Source organism: Falco biarmicus, chromosome 10 (assembly GCF_023638135.1).
Source record: "Falco biarmicus isolate bFalBia1 chromosome 10, bFalBia1.pri, whole genome shotgun sequence".
NCBI lineage: Eukaryota > Metazoa > Chordata > Aves > Falconiformes > Falconidae > Falco > Falco biarmicus.
In genome coordinates this window covers 15,464,791-15,480,693 of record NC_079297.1, presented here as the reverse complement: position 1 = coordinate 15,480,693, position 15,903 = coordinate 15,464,791, and the positions used below count along the sequence as shown (strand labels likewise).

General features: G+C 54.2%; 1 protein-coding gene across 1 annotated transcript; it reads right to left on the bottom strand.

Annotated features, from left to right (window-relative positions):
• Positions 1–233: 233 nt before the first annotated feature.
• GMEB2 (glucocorticoid modulatory element binding protein 2) lies at positions 234–15,695 on the bottom strand. The gene is given in 10 exon segments (XM_056354613.1): positions 234–2,764; positions 2,982–3,104; positions 3,654–3,791; positions 4,382–4,453; positions 6,149–6,306; positions 8,420–8,523; positions 9,938–10,065; positions 10,826–10,923; positions 15,536–15,612; positions 15,614–15,695. Coding segments are annotated over 10 exon segments (1,590 nt in total). The 5' UTR covers positions 15,668–15,695; the 3' UTR covers positions 234–2,126.
• Positions 15,696–15,903: the final 208 nt, after the last annotated feature.

Below are 15,903 nucleotides of genomic sequence, written 5' to 3'. Positions count from 1 at the left end.
TCTCCAGGCTCTTCCCCCGGAGCAGCACATGCCCATGGGCTCTCGGCTCCATCCCCTGCTCCCACAGTGCCTTCCCGGAGCGCCAGGAGACGCCAGCACAGCCACAGCTCTTAACTTGGCCTGGGCAGCCCCATCCTACAGCCAGGCTGGATGATCCTCCATGCAATGGCTGCTCTGCCAGGCTCGCGGGGTAGCCCCAACCTTTCCAGTTCCTGAAATTAAAGAGCATCCTCTGCAAAGAAAAAAATAACAAATCCTTTTATTCTATGAACACATTTCAGATAAAAACTGCTCCCACTCACAGAGGTAGCACCAAAATTGCTTAAACTCACATGCGTGTCAGGGTCGACAGCAGCATCAGGAGGTTTCTCTCCCTTCCTCCAATGGGAGAATCACCCTCTTCTAAGGCAAAACTCTGCTCTTGTGTTCCCTTAACAAACCCTAGGGTTCCCCCCCACCTCCCAAGTTTCACTCCTGGTGTTTTAGCAGACAGCACCACAGCTAGCAGATTCAGACAAACAAAACACCCCTTTATCTTCCCTGTGGTTCATAAATCCCTCAAATGCAGTGGTGTATCTAAGCCCAGACCCTCCTCAAACACCAAGGATACAGTCAGAGCATCACAACGTGCCCACAACCCTCAAAGGATTTGGAGCATCTTTGCACATGTGCAGACAGCAGGAAGCACACAGTACATGTGCCGGTGCATTTTTAGTTACAAAAAGCACATTCCTGTCCCAACTCAGCCCCACTTTGCAAGCCCAGCTGTCACAGTCAGACACAGAAACACAGTCAACCAGCAGCGCTCTTTCAAAAAAAATATTTATTAGCTCATTAAAGTGACCTGTCATCGCTGCTGCTGCCAGATCAAGTTTGTAGAAACCCCAACACTTCAAGCACCTGACTCCTTCCAGCCAGAGACAGCGTGAGCATCGCCGCAGCCCCACGGCATGCGCGTGCCCTAGAACAGGACCAGGTGAGACTTGCAGCGAGCTGAACGGTCGAAGGAGTACTGAGGGGGCCAACCACCCCATTACAGAATGGCTGCTCAGACTCGGCGGGGAGGCAACAGCAGCATCCAGCTCCCACGGGATGAGGCGATCAGCAAGATGCTGGGGACCAGGGACCAGCCGGATCCTGCACCAGGGTCACACCTCAGTAATAAGCGGAAGCTCCTCGGAGTGCTGCCGTCCAGCTCATCTCCCTGCATACATCTCTGCCTCATGGCATGATCTTCACTACCAAAGGGCTTTGCTGAAAAATGGCTGTTTGCTTAAAAAAATCCCCCCAAAATGGATTTTTTCCTTTTTTTGTTTTTTTTGTTTGGTTTTTTTTTTTTTGAGAAAACTAGAAAGAGACCCTAATCCTCAGAAGTTACAGCTCTTCCTGGCCTTCTGGGTTTGTGTCTCCCCAGTCCTTCCCCCAGCAAACCTGGGCAACCCGCAACGACCAGTGTCATGAGAGCTCCTGCTTGTTCCTGCCACCCAAAGCCAGCATCACGCAGAAGCCAACCTCCCAGGGCTTGCATCTACGCTGCCATGTGGAGCCTCTTCCCGGCTGCGATGACCGCACAACATCCCGTGGACAACCTACCCTTGGTGTCCCCTCTCCCTCCCTGGAGCCCCCAGGCACCAGGCGCAGCCAGCTCCGATGCACCCCAGCAGTTCATGCCAGACCCCTCGGCAGCCAGATTGGTGCCTGCTCAGCACTTCGCCTGCTTTTCCCTTCGCTACTGCCTTCGCCCTGCCCTGCGCCCCTGCTCCTGCCCACTCTAACCGCTCCAGCTACACCTGCAGATGAGGCAAGGCTGACGAGCTAAAACAGAGTAACTATTCCATGAGAGCAGGGGAAGAACGCTTTATAAAAAAAAAAAATAAGCTTTTTTTTTTTTCCCTTCTCTCCTCCAAAAAGGGCAGAGCGTTTTTTTGCCTTTTGCTTCTTCAGGCATTATTTCCTCCCCCTCCTTCCCTCTGACCTGCACCTTCTCATTACAGACGTGAGCTGCTCTGAGTCTCGTTAACCCGTGCCCCTCATTACACCGCTCCTCATCCCACAGCGCAGCCAGAGAAAAAGGCAGTTCCACCCAGAGCGGCACGGCCAGCGTCCCTCCAGGCGAGTCCCCCCTTTCACTTCTGCTCTGCCTCGTCAGCCACTGCAGTCACCTCGATGGCGGCGGCAGCGTGCTCGTCCCCGGTGGCACCGGATGGGACGGTCACGACCGTGCTCCCGCTGGGAGCCATTTGTGTAACGTTCTGGATGGTCGTGCCAAGTCCTGGCAGCGTCAGCAGCTGGAAGGGGCTCACCACCTTCACGACTGTGCTGCCATCCTGGACTGCTGCCGTGCTCAGCACCGTCAGGTTGGAAGCATCCGGGTGGATCTCCACCGTGCCAGGGAAGGTAGAGCCGGCGGAGGCCAGTACTGTGTACCCTCCCAGCAGTGGGGAGGCCGGGGAGCTGGCGGTGGGAGGTTGGGACGGGCTCTTCCCTAGCACGGAGGGCGGGAGGGCTGAGACCACTTTGCCAAGAGGGATGTTGGCAAGCTGGGAGACGGGCACGCCGGGGGTGACGGCGAGCTGCGCTGGCTGGGACAGGACTTGGGAGGTGATGGCAGCTGGTCCAGAGGTGGCCCTGGTCAGCCTGGGACGTTTTAAAGGCGTGGGGACGGAGACAGGTGTGAGGGTCATCAGGACATTGTTGAGATGCTGTGATTTGTGCTTCAGCTCCTTCGCTCGCTTGCGGTGCTCGTCACACTGCTGCTCCAGCGCTGGAGAGAGAAGAGGGTTGGCTCAGCCCGGGCCTGGGACAAGCTTCCCAGGGACTGTGACACCGCCTGGAGCAGTGGCAGCCAGCCCCGCCGTGACTGGGTTAGCACGCACCAGCTTTAACACCCCCCCCACCCCCCACCCACCTCCTTACACAGGAACAACCCATGCTAGCAGCGATGGCCACTGGCAGAGCACCGGCATGTCCCAGGGGAATACCTGCCAAATCCCGCGTGTACTGCTCCCGCGAGCGATCCATTTGACACTTGTGGCTGGCCAGGACCTTCTTGACTAGGTCCAGCATACCAAAGTTCTGGACTACGTTGTTGAGTAAAACAGCATCTTAAAAAGAAGACACAGATCTTTGAGGAAAGCAAAATTCCCCATGCAAACTATTTACGGCTTGGTAAAAAGCCACACGACAGCAAACACATCAGCTGAGACGGCCAAAATCTGTGGGAGGGTAACGCAAGAGGCTGGGGAAGAGGAGAAGACAGGAGAAGTCATGAGAAAGTGCAAGAGGTCACTAGAGTACAAACAGTGCTCTCCTGCTTAGCAGGGGTGATAAGAAATCTGCTGGCACAGTAGCTGGTTGCTGCACTGTTATCCCGATGGCCTAAATTCCAGCTCGGTTCCCAAGCCAAGCGCTTGCTCAGACCCAGAGCCAGAGCCAGGATGCCCCAGGCAGAGGGAATTGGAGAACTGAGGCCACCTGAAGCATCCCCAAGCACAACCACGAGCCTGCCCAGGGAGCAGCCAGAAATGGGATTTATTGATGGTGAACTATCTCCCTGTAGTCCCACCAAGATATCCCCGAGGAGGAAAAAGAAAAAAACAAACCACAAGCCCCTCTGCCGAGATGATCCCGAGCACCCATGGCTGGGTCCTTACCGCTGAGCTGCAGCGGGGGATCCTGCGCTCGCTGCTGCAAGCCCTTCATGGTCTCCACTAGCTCCTGGTGGAACTCGTGGATCACTTCTTCCAGGAGACCTGTGTCCTTCAGGCCTCGCCAGAAAGCAAAGGTGTCATCTGGGGAAAGAGAGAGCACGGGAGAACCTCAAAATCCTCGGAGGGGGTTTGAAATGGCAAATGCGCTCTGAGATCCCCTTCTGGCCCCTGCAAGGGTGAAGCCCCGACAGGCTGCAGGCAGAGGGTGCTGGGGCAAAGCCCCGCCAGCGCGTACCCGGAGGGGCAGCTGGAAAAGGATACGCTTTCCCCACCCTCTGTCACACACAAACAGGACACCAATGCTACAGAAAAGCCTGTGGCTCAGAGCACACCAGAGGAACAAGTAAGATTTTATGACCCCTCTGATTATTTTTTTCCCCTCTTTCTCCTAGAGCCACACCGAGCACTTGGCCTACACTTTGATATCTTAGCGCTTACAAACAACTTCATCCCCAGCCGATGCTGCCGCCAGACCACACGCAGACAGGATACAGTGCAGCACTATGTGCCGGTAAGCAGCAAACAAATAATGCCAGTGGAGGCTCAGGCAGGGCTGCTCCAGCAAGAAGCGTGCTGCTCCTCGTCCCTGCTGTTTCCCTCTTTCCCTTCACCTCCTCCACCCACTGCCCTGGATGCGCTGAGCCCGAGCCCAGTGGGATCCTAAGCCGTACCTCCGATGCTGGTGCTCCAATCGCTGGCATCCTCACAGGTTTCTATGGTAATCGTAGCTGGGGATCCATTCACTGCAACCAATAGCAAAAAAAGAAAAGAAAAAAAAAACCCCAAGTCCTGATTTTTCTCTGTATTTTTCACAGGCTGTTTCTGAGGGAAGCACTCCCTTGCTGCATTTCTGTGACTTCTCCTTTTTACTGCACAGGACCACTTTTCCTGGAAGGTGGCTCTCAGAGCAGAGTGGAGAGAGATGCCTAAGCGGGTGGTGGAGCCACACGCGTTGCTGTGCCACCAGTACTTATTTTTCCACAGTCGAGTGCAACACCCTGGGGATTAGTTCTGCAACCCCTGCACAAGAACACACGCCCAAGAGCAGCATCTCCCTCCTGTTTCCCCCGTGCACACACAGTACTACTGCTCAGGGCAAAAGTCAAACAGATTTAGAGTCTGATTTGTTTTGGCAGTGCTTTTTTACCCAGCTTACAGTTTTGCAGGACTGGGATGTCTGGAGGGTTTCTAAAGCCTCAAAGGGGAGAGCATCCACCCGCTGTGTGGGGATGCAGGGGGGCTCCCTCCCTCCAGCTCTGCCACATCTCAATGCTTTTGTTACCATAGAGCCAGGGGAACCGGCGTCATTTGAGCCGTGCACAGGAGCGGGATGAATGGGAATCTGGCCAGAGACCTGTGGTGCTGTGTGGAGCGTTTGTAATGCTCAGCCGCTGCCACTGAATCCAATTACTCTCCTCCTTTACTCTGCAGCCTTCAGGGCTCTGGTTATTCCAGCCCAGCCCAGTAGCGTGGGAAGCATCTCCCCGTTAGTGAGCTGATGTCCGCGTTTGACAAGAGGGCTGGGGACAGGCTGCACTGTGCCCTGGCATCGGCTTCCCCACCACAATCCTGCGCTGTGGTGCTGAAGGCAGGTGCAGAGGCTGAAGGCTCACTCTGTCCTTGCTCCGCTCCCACAGACACCAGCAGGAGCCGAGGGTGTGGGGCTCTTTGGGGGCTCCTCAACTCTCAGAAGTAAAAGAAGTTAAGAAATACACAAGTACTTAAAAATCAGAGAGCTTTCCAGTAAAATAGTTGCCTGTAATTATAGGTTAGGTTAAGTTTAGGGCTACAGCTACGTAGCCACATCATCATTTAAATGCAGCTTTATGAACTACATACACGAGTGCAGATAAAAAAATAAATCTGTTGTAACCTCTAGTTCTTTTTAATCTTTCATCAGACAAATCCCATAATAATTCAGCTGAGGAGCCTTAATTGAAAATCCCTGAGTTATTCTGGAAGTCAGGTCAGAGCTGGGAGGAGGAGGGACCCCTTCTCTGGCACCTTGTGCAGGAGAAGCCAAGCTGATCCCTGCCTCCCGGGACAAGCCCTATGGACACAGTGCCCGACCGGCAGCGAGGACAAAAGGGAACTTCATCAATCAATGACTACTGTTTTCTTACAGATTAATTGTAGTCTTCTGCTTCAGCTACACAGTTTGGGGCAAGGCAGGAGGCCAGAAGGGCGGCTCTTCGGGTCATGCAGTGTTACAGAGCAACTAGGTGAGTTACTGCATCTCTGCCAAGATGCTCTAACAACGACTCTGCCTAGCTCTGCTATGGGGGATCCTGCAACAGAGCAGGGAGAGAAAGCAGAGGATAAAACAACCCGTAAAGCCAGAAAGAGAGGCAACCATAAGGGGTGTTGGTTACGCGGTGCTCGTTGTGCTTTAATGCTTTACCACCCCTGTTCAGGGTGCGAGGAGTGGCTGGACGTACCATCCGTAGAAGCAGGAGTGAGAGGGATGTACTCTGTCGATGTCTGGCTGGTCAAGGATACCCTGGCTCCGGTCAGGTCGATTTTGGTGCTCCGGCAGGTGTTGGAACAGACCTTTGTGTGCTGGTAGAAATCCAGCTCTCCTGAGTCCATGATCTTCCTGAAAGACAGGGAGCAAGCACAGGGACAGGCACATCAGCAGGAGCAGCGAGCTCTGAGACACAGCTCCTGGCAGCTTTCGCCCCCAAACTTCTTAAAAGTCTCAAGTGAAAAGCAAAAGCCAGGAGAACAGGCAGAGGCAACGTCCTGCATTCCCCTTGACAAGTGTACCTGTGTCCTGACCTCAGAGGCAGCATCAACTAAGAATTAATTAAACCAGCATCCACAGCCCGCTCCGTACTGGCCACATGCACAGATCCAACAACCATGCAATACTCCAGGGGCGGTAAAGCCTTTCAGGAGGCTGGGATGGGGAGAAAAAAAGCCCATTGTGCTGCAGCAGATTCAGTTTCTGACCACTTCCCTGCTGCATCCCACATCCTCCTGTGGGATGGAGGAGGGGGAGTGGGACTTCAGCCCTCTGAAAAGGTTCCTCTCCAAGTCCAACCCAGAGAGGATGAATTCCCTTTGTCCAAGAAAGAAAGTCCTTTTTTCACCATTGGAGCACTTGAGAGGCTCAAGAGACACATGAGTTTCTCCTAAGGATATATCCCTGTAAAACTAAACATACTTTGAGAAGCACTGGGACAAACCACTCTCAGCAGATGATCTGCTGGCTGGAAGCCTTCAGGGAACACACACCATTTAGAGCCCAAACACTGCCACTCCTGCAACGGCAGCACAGTGGGGAGAGCTTTGCTTCATCACCCTGGGCCACGCTCCCAGGCAGCAGTTTTAACCCTGCCCTGTGATGCTGAGCAGGGTTCTCCTCCCTGGGATCTCCTGACCTGCTCTGAGGACACCCCTGCCTTTGTATGAGCAGCACACACCTGCCCCGAGTGTTCCCACACGGCTGTGGGGTCCCCAGAGCAGAGGCAGAGCTGCCCTGTGCTGCTGCCCTCCCACCCCCCCAACAGCAGGGCAGTACCCAGACTCCAACCAAGCTGGTCTCACTGCTCTGAGCAGGCTTTTCTGCCATGGGGTCTGTAATTCTAACTCAGAACCCTGGCTGGGACAGAGGAACTCCTGGTTTGTTGAGGGAGGAAGAAGGTCCCAGCTCGGCCCCCCCAGCACCTCCCTGCCAGTGCCCTGCAGCTTCCAGCAGAAGGGTCAGCTGAAGCCTCAGCTCAGGGTGAGACAGCCTGCCGCCTCCTCCTTCCCATTTTGACTCTACACCTCAATGAGATGGAGCATAACCCTATTCATAAACTAAAATAAGGTGTCTCCGCTTAAGCAGAGGAGGTTGAAGCACTGGCACGTGATCTTCCCAGGCTAAGCACGCCGCCTCCAAAGCACCCCCAGGCCTTGCTGGCCAACAACAACCCCAGCTTCCCAAGATTTGCTCCCATGGGCTGCTGGGCTTGCCTTCACACATTCCTCATCAAGTCTTTTTTTCCCCTTGAAAGACCTGCCTTGCCAAAGCATAAGCCTATTATGCAAAATCTATGTGGAGCAAAAGCTGCTTAGAAGGAATACGGGAGCCGCCTGTATTGAAACAGAAGAATAGGGGCAAAGGCAATGTCACTCTGTGAAAAGAGTACAAAACCACTGACAATTCCTGGGGAAGGAGGTGATGCTTTTTTATCCTGCCTACAGGCAGAGACAGACTTTAATTAAATCACAGTCTCAGGCTGGTGTTCAAGAAGACCGTAGAAGAATTAAATTACCGTAGTTAAGACTACAGAAAAGAAATACTTGCATAAATAAGCTTTAAATAAGTCCTTGGGGGGGAAAAAAAAAAAAGCAATGTAAAGCAGACATGCTGCAATGGGAGCATTAGCCGATGACCAGACTGACTTCCATTTGGTAAGTCACACTGGGAACCTGTAGACAGCACGGCCTGATCACCAGCGGCCATTACAATTTTCAACGACCTTACACCAGGTGGGAGCTCAGTGTGCTTCAAGTCCTACAAAGACCAAGGAAATACTTGCCCCAGATTATTCCCTCGACACAAGGATAAAGGAAAGCCACTGGGCACACTTTGGGCCAGGCTCTAATAAAGGCAAACGGTTCAGTGGTGCATTTGCCGTGCCAAAGGCTCTGTTCCACTCCACCGTCATCCCCCAGAAAGTCTCCGCTGTTGCTCTGCAGATACAAACGAAGAGACTAACCGGAGCATGATCCCATTCATCCGGATCGCCCGCTTCCAATCCTTCAGGGTCGATTTGCCCGCCAAGTGGACAAACTCCTTGGGACTAATTAGGTGATCGTCAAACTGCAAAAGGCAGAAGTGCAACATCAGTGTGACAAGCCACAAGCCAACGACAGTGTGCCCTGCAAGCATGATTCAGCAGCAGAGCCGGGCTGCCTGGCCACGTCACAGCCTCAACGTGCTGTTTACTACCACAAAGACACAGGGATGACACACACTGCCCAACCTCAGAGAAAACACTGACCCAGTTAAAAAGATTAAAGACAAATATTGCTTTCACAGACGGTTGGTTAACAGCTGCTCAAAGCCAAGGGTTCAGGGGTGTGTGTGGCACAGGGGTTTGCTAAATACCCAGCCCAGGCGGGACAGCCGGGAAAGAAACTGTAACGTGTGCAAAGTGTAATTAAGAGCAGTAGCTGCTCACACTCTTGCTAACAAGCAGACTCACAACAAAAGCCAGGCTGTGACTGGTGACGTTTGGCTCCAGGGGCACGCTACACCCTCTGCAAGCAAGGGAAGGAGAAGCTCGTTCGGTCTTTGACCTCCTGTTACCGAGCCCAGCCGCTGGTATCAGTGAAACCTCTGGCCCCTCTCGCAGCGCACACACCCCCACCAAAACCAGCTCCAGGGAGCTGGCATACACCGTGTCAGCGGCCAGCTCTGCCCCCTGCTTTCATTGCCCCACACACCCAGCTGCGCCTGAACCCACGTGCTGATCTAAAAGCAGTCTTCAGCATCAGGCACTTCTCTACGGAGCTGCTTTACCCCGATCTCAGGAAGGATTTCCCAAGCCCAGGCCTCCCCTTTCCAATGCCCGCGTTGACCAACAGAGCTCACTCTGCACTACTGCACGAGACACTGCTTCTCTGAACAAGGACATGAGCTTTGGTGCCATGACTGATCTTGGGCAGCAGCATTATTCGCAGCTGTACCTGTCCTATTGCCTCACAGATGGAAAAGACCATCTCTCCTACGAAGGGCAAGGACCATCTTTCAGGAAACCCTCTTACAACAGAGCCCAGAGGGGACGCTGCCTCAGCAGGGTATTGTTTAGCCTGTGTATAACTGCCAGCGATGGCTTATGACAGCATCGCTCAGAATATGCTCCTGAATCATGCAAATTTTAACCACGAGTTACCCAGGACACAGTAGAAGCTCTTCAGCAGGTCCCCTACCACTGAACTTCTCAACAAATTCTCAACTTCCAAACTGTTCAGGCACTGGAAGTGCCCAAATTTCTCAGATTCTTCAATAATTCAGTTAAATTGAGGCAGTATCTCTCCAGCCAAGACTGCTCAACTTGGCCAAGGCAGCAAATACTAGGCATCACAGCACCAAGAAAATTTCCTCCTTCCCCACCACGACATGGTTTGATGCAAAGCAGTGTACCAAAGCTCATTAAAACAGGCCAAGCCAGGCGAGCCTGCAACACAGGCATGGGAAGGCAGGAGTCCAGCGCTGGGGCCCTTTATCTCACCTGCACGCACTTCACGTTGATCCCGGGGCACACAAATTTCCTCCAGATGAGGTTGGCTTTGCTGTCCCCACAGGTGATGGGGTAGACAATCTCTGCCTCCAAACTGTCCTCATCTTCAGCCATCTTCACTTCTCACAGGGAACAGAGGAAGGGGCAGATCAAAAAGAAACATGAGTCACAGCCCCCAGCTCACCACACCGAGGCACACGTACAGTGAAAAAGGAGTTTTGAAGCTCAGGATTAAAAAAAAACCCAAAGAAACCCACATGTAGATGATGCATTGCGGGGCGTGGTGGGGTTCATGGAGACCACTCACTTGCACTTTGCTACTAAAGCACCCAACCCCTAGATTTCTCAGGCAAGCGCGGACAGGCAGATTTATACTGATCTGGCTGCAGGTGAGTGCGTGAAATCCGCAAAGCCAGTGGCCAGGGCTGAAGAAAGTAAATTCTTGATAAAAATGAAAGCAGTGATATCGCCTGGGTAATTAAACAGTTTTACTTTAAAACTTTGGTAAATCAACTCCAGCCCAGCTGGCCACAGCCTTTGCTCACGAAATACACTATTGTTGTAACCAAAGCCAGGGAGTTCGCTGCAAACCCGACAGCCCCATCGCAAGCTGGGAGGGCAGGAGCCAGCCGCGGGCAGGTGCAGGGCCTCATCCTGCACCAGGAGAGGGCAGCAGCCGCCCAGCCAGCAGCTGCGGCTCCCTTCCCCTCGCCGGGCTCCCCCGGTGCTGGGCACAGCACCCCGGCACAGCACCCCGGCACAGCCGGCACCTCTGCACAGTCGGACCCTCCCGACCAGCACCGGCACCGGGCTGTGCCGCTTTGGGGCGGTGGAGCTGGCACCGCTCAACCGAGGGGCTACGGCAGGGGCTGAACCTACCTAGGACCGCTTCCTTCAGGTGCGTGGAGGCTGTAAAGGCGGCAGCAGCCGCAGCAGCTGCGTTTTCGGTCTCCAGTGTGTCTTCGTTTATGTCACCGCTGGTAAGAGAGTCGGAGAGGCAGAGTTAAACCATGCGGATGTGCCACCCCCGCACCCGATGCCCCACGGAGACATCACTTCCAAAGTCACTCAGACTACATTTTCCCACAAGAGCTGGAAGTCAGCTCTGGTTCTGAAAGGCTCAGCTCCAGTTGTCCGTAGGGAGACGCAGAGCCCCGCAGCAGGCAGGACCGCTGCCAGCAGCCCTTTGAATCCCAGCCCCACGGAGCTGCCTCCGGCACGCGGCCCATGCTGGGGAGCTGGCGTGGAAGGATGCTGTCAGCACGGCCCCTCGCTCAGAAGTCGCTGCCAGCCTCTGGCAGCTTTGTCTGAGAAGATTTCCCCAGGAAAAACATGTGTGAAATATGCTCCTGCTGTCTGGGTGATGAACTGGCTGAATCCCCCGGTACACGGGATACTCCCAGAAGCAAGACCTCAAGGAGCCACAAACATGCCCTAAAGGAGTTTGACAAACTGACAGAGGATCCGTGGGCAGAATGAACATAACATGAGCTGTAGACCCTCATGGTCCAGTCTCTGAGCCTCTTACAACTGAACACAGCCAGCTGTTAGTTAATGCCATGGCTATCTGGCTGCTTCCATCCGCACACACACACACACACCCCCCCCGGAGATCCCCGGCTTCTCTCGTGCTTTGCTGCTGGAGACACGCAGCTGGTGCTGGTCCTGCGCAGCACCCGCACCCTCACCATGCGCACGCTCAGACGGGAAAGACACTTAGGTCTGGGATCCAGGATGGTTCCTCACCCCCCGGTTGGGAGGGTCCGGCGCAAGGCAGGGAGCAGGTGCTGGTACCCCGACAGACCAGACCTGCGCACCCCAGCCAGCTCTCAGCATGAACCACATTCCTCATGGGTTTTGTGTTTGGTTTTGTTATTGAAGGTGTCTCATTACTGTGGCAAGCTTGACCTGCAGGGCCAGGGCTGGGAACACAGTTAACTTTTCACCTACTTCAGCACATAAACTTCCTAAGGAAAACTGTAAGGAGAAAATAAACCTGAAATCTACCCTGGTCTGGTACCACGGGTGAATTAAAAGAATGGCCCTAGTGACCCACTGGCAACCATGTTTCCCACCTGTGATGCCAGGGGACACGCAAATTCAAGAGCAACCGGTTTTTCCATCCTGGCCTCCTAACACACAGCTCCGGGGTGGAACTGCAGTTTCAGAGCATCCCTCCCCTTGCAGCTGCAGGGCAGGTACCTGGTGGGAAGCAGCACGGAGATAAGGGAACCTGTGTGGGCGGCAGCTCAGCCTCACCGGGTGAGTAACTCAGGAGATGGTGCTTCAGAGAGCTGAGCGTGGCCCCAGCTGTGGAACAAAAGCACTGCACGGTGTCACATCCACCCTGACCCTGGGAGGGAAGGGTGACGGGTGACACAAAAGGACTCAAAAAGGTAAACTGGGAGCCAAGGCATCTGCACACAGGTGGATGTTACAGAAGTGACAGCTTGACACGAGAAGAACGGAACTTGGGTTTTCTTCATCAGTTCGTGGCTTGGTTCTTGCACTTCTCCAGACACATGTGGAGACAAGCCAGCAATGCTGCTACAGCAGGGCACCAGCACCACAAGAGACAGCTGCCTCTGATGTGCCAAGCCCAGCACTCCACAGCCCTGACTGTCTGCCTCCAGATCAAAAACCTCCACTGACTTATCTAGAAGAAACACCCCAGCAGAAATTCAACACCTGAAACACAGCTTCCTCCAGGACTCCATCGCATTTGCACCGCTCCGAAAAAGCACTGAAAGGAATGACTGGATCGGGAGAAATAATCCAGCCCACAGTTTCAACTCCATCCTCCAGAGAAAAACAAACCAACCAACTTCAGCAGCTTGTATGAAAAATTCAATGAACTAAAGTCTGCATCTGCCATGGAGATGTAACTGGGTTGGGGGAAGAGAAAACCACAAAAAACCCCAGAGAGTTTCTTGACACTGCTTCCCCATCCCATTCCAGAGGAACAGACTGAGGCAGATACAGGAGAAGGAGAAAACTCAAACACCTTCCCAGCCCCAGTGGTGCATCCCACCAAGCCGGTCCTGCCTTCCCCAGTTGCCATGACAAAGCTGGGGGAGGATGGTTCTCGTCTTCCTCCCTGGGAGAATCCATAAACCAGATGGGAGGAAGAGAAGAAAGTGCGTGCTGATAAAGCAATGGGCTTGCCTCTCCTTTCTCCTCTGCTCCTGCCTCACCTGGAAACATCAGAGAAAAGGCCTCCATCAGAAACCTGTGCTGGGCTTGCCCATCAGAAATACAAGCACCTCATCAGAGCATCAAGTGCAGGTCCCTTCCGATCGCAGATGAAAGAGAAAAGCTTCTTGCTGATTATTACTATCTTCCCATTTCCCTCTGCCTTTTCCAGTCAATCTTAAAAACACATGAACTAATTAAGCTCTTAATCATTGCTTGTATAATTATTTTTTTTTTTAAATAGCAAACCATACCCAAAGGAGCACTAGAAATGGCATCAACCCTCAGGCTGAGCTTGGTTTCCGAGTGTCACATAAGACAAGCTGAAAGGCTGCTCCCCTTGTGAGTGGCGACTGAGCCAAAGCTGAGGAATCCCAGCTGGTGCTTGCAGCCACTTCCCTTATGCCAGCTGGGAGAGGGAGCCAGCGCCGCTCCGGCAGCTCCCCGGGAGGAGCAGAGCCTGGCAGAGGCAACTGTCCAAGGCTCCAGAGACTGTGGGTGGCTCGTGCTGCCACCCACCACCAGCCCTGCACCCCTGGGGAGTCCCAGCGGCTGGGATCTGCTCTGCAAGCTCAAGATCCACGTCCTTCCCATTGATCTGATGCCGTCCCGGAGCGTGGAGGAGTGAGAAGCCTGTCCACCGGCCCTTCTCCAGAGAGCTGCACGGAAAATCCTCAGGGAGACTCTGAATGCCTGCTGAGATATGCTCCGATCGTAGCTGCAAGTAAATAAAAATCATCCATCCTGCCAGCTGTGCAGAGCTGTCCTGCTCCTGGCCATCCAGGGGGCACTGGGAGGATGGGAAAAGGCTTCCAAAGTAAAATAGGAGGGGAAATAAGAGCAAAAGGAAACAAAACTGATGGAGCCAGCCTCTGTCATGATCCGTGTCCTCAGATAACACTGCGCTGCTGCACGTGGGTTGGCAAAGGCTCAGAGCCACATTAAAACCAGAAACCGCTCTGCATCCAGGAGAAGCCACATCCCAAGTTTCACATCTGGCTGCTTCTCCACAGAGGGAGCCAAGGAAGCCGCTGTGGGCCAGCCAGCAACACCCCTCCACCCCCCGCTCTCCTGGGCATGGATGAGGCGCTCAGAAGCGCTGGCAGAGGCGGGATGCAGAGGAGCGGGGGGCACCCCCGCTGCCCACCCTGGTGCTGACGGCTTGCCCCGGCCCGCGCCCCACCAGGGCTGCAGCTGCTCCAGAGTTTTACATCAGCTGGAGCAGGACAAGGGGAACAGCCCCTGTGCTGTAAGGTACCAGCTGCCCCCTTCTCCTGCTGCCCTGCCCCGAGCCACTGGGAACGACAGGAACAGCAGGGCGGATCTGAGGAGACAAACATCTCCTTTTTGCGAAGAGCAGCAAAGAGCCACTCGCCACCCCCTTATTCCCACACGCAGGGATGTCTGGATCAGACAAACCTGCCCGGATCCAGCTCCAGGTGTGAACCTGGGATTTTCTGCCTACTAAAAAGAAAAGCACTGAAACGTCTCTGGGCACTGTCCCATGAAAGACTGTGGAGACACAGAGCCAACAGCCTCCGCTACACGGGCCCTCAAGGTACCAGCCAGGCACTCTGGCCGTGGAAGCAAAGACCTGACCGACCTGCAGCTGAACAGAGCGTCCCGAGTGAACAGCAGGTCCGGATGCAAAACACCAACAAGAACGGCAGAAATTGAGCAAAGCAGCAGCACTTTAAAAATCAGACACAGTCACTCTGATTTTTTGAGCAGTGCCTCACTGTTCAGCGCTGCATGGTTTCAAGGCCACCTCTCTCGCTCCAATGGCTCTGCTCCTGCAGAGCTCTGCCGAAAAAACGGCCCCAAACCCGTGCTGGGAAGGGGGGCCCAGCTGCGCCGCGCTCACCACACTGCAGGCAGACTCATCTCTTGGGGGTACGCAGCCGAGTGAAGCAATCATGAAATAAATAACAGAAAAACATCTATTTAGCTACTGGTGTCCTGTTCCAACCCGGTTTGTGTCCCACTCCAGCATTTACATCCGCTCAGAAGATATTTTATTTTGGGTTTGCTTTTGGTTTTTTTTTTCCCTTCCCAGTTTTCTCCAAAACGTCCAACCCAAACTGTTGCACTGCTTTTTATTCCAGCTAACCCCAGCTTAAAACCACCACTGGTAACTCAGGTTTAATGGGAAAAGAGTGGAGCCTGCTCTGCAAGCTTGGAGCCACAGAGCCGGGAGCCCCGGGTATGGTCCTGGGGGTGCCAGCAAGGACCTAACAAGGAACTGGAGCTTGCCCAGGCATCGCCAAGGTCCCCGCTGTGAGAAGTGACACAGGACTAGGTAGCAGGAGATTAAACACACCCAGCCCAGCTGACTCCAACCACAGACAAGAGGTTTTCTAGCACATCACCATAGCGTACACTGACTTCATCTCTTACCCGTGCTGGGACAGGTTGGTGGTGACCAGCACCGTCTTCACCTCCTCCATGCCGCTTCCATCCACCGTGCCATCGGGCCGTTGTCACCACCACCACCTCCTCCATGTGAACGCTGACGTCCGGGGTTGCCATCGCGAGGCAGGAGAGCCCTCGGTCACCAGCTGCCTGCGGAGAAGCGAGGGGAAGCCCCACGTCAAAAGGTCCCCCCTGCTAAAACCGGGCACGGAAAGACCACCGGCGCGGTGGGAAGAAGGGGAGAGGTGGCTGCAGGGGACCCACGCTCCTAAGGAGAAGGGGATCAGCAAACCCCCAACTGCTCCATCCCCAGAGGGATGCGGGGAGGCTCGCAGCGCAACGCACGCTCTGCA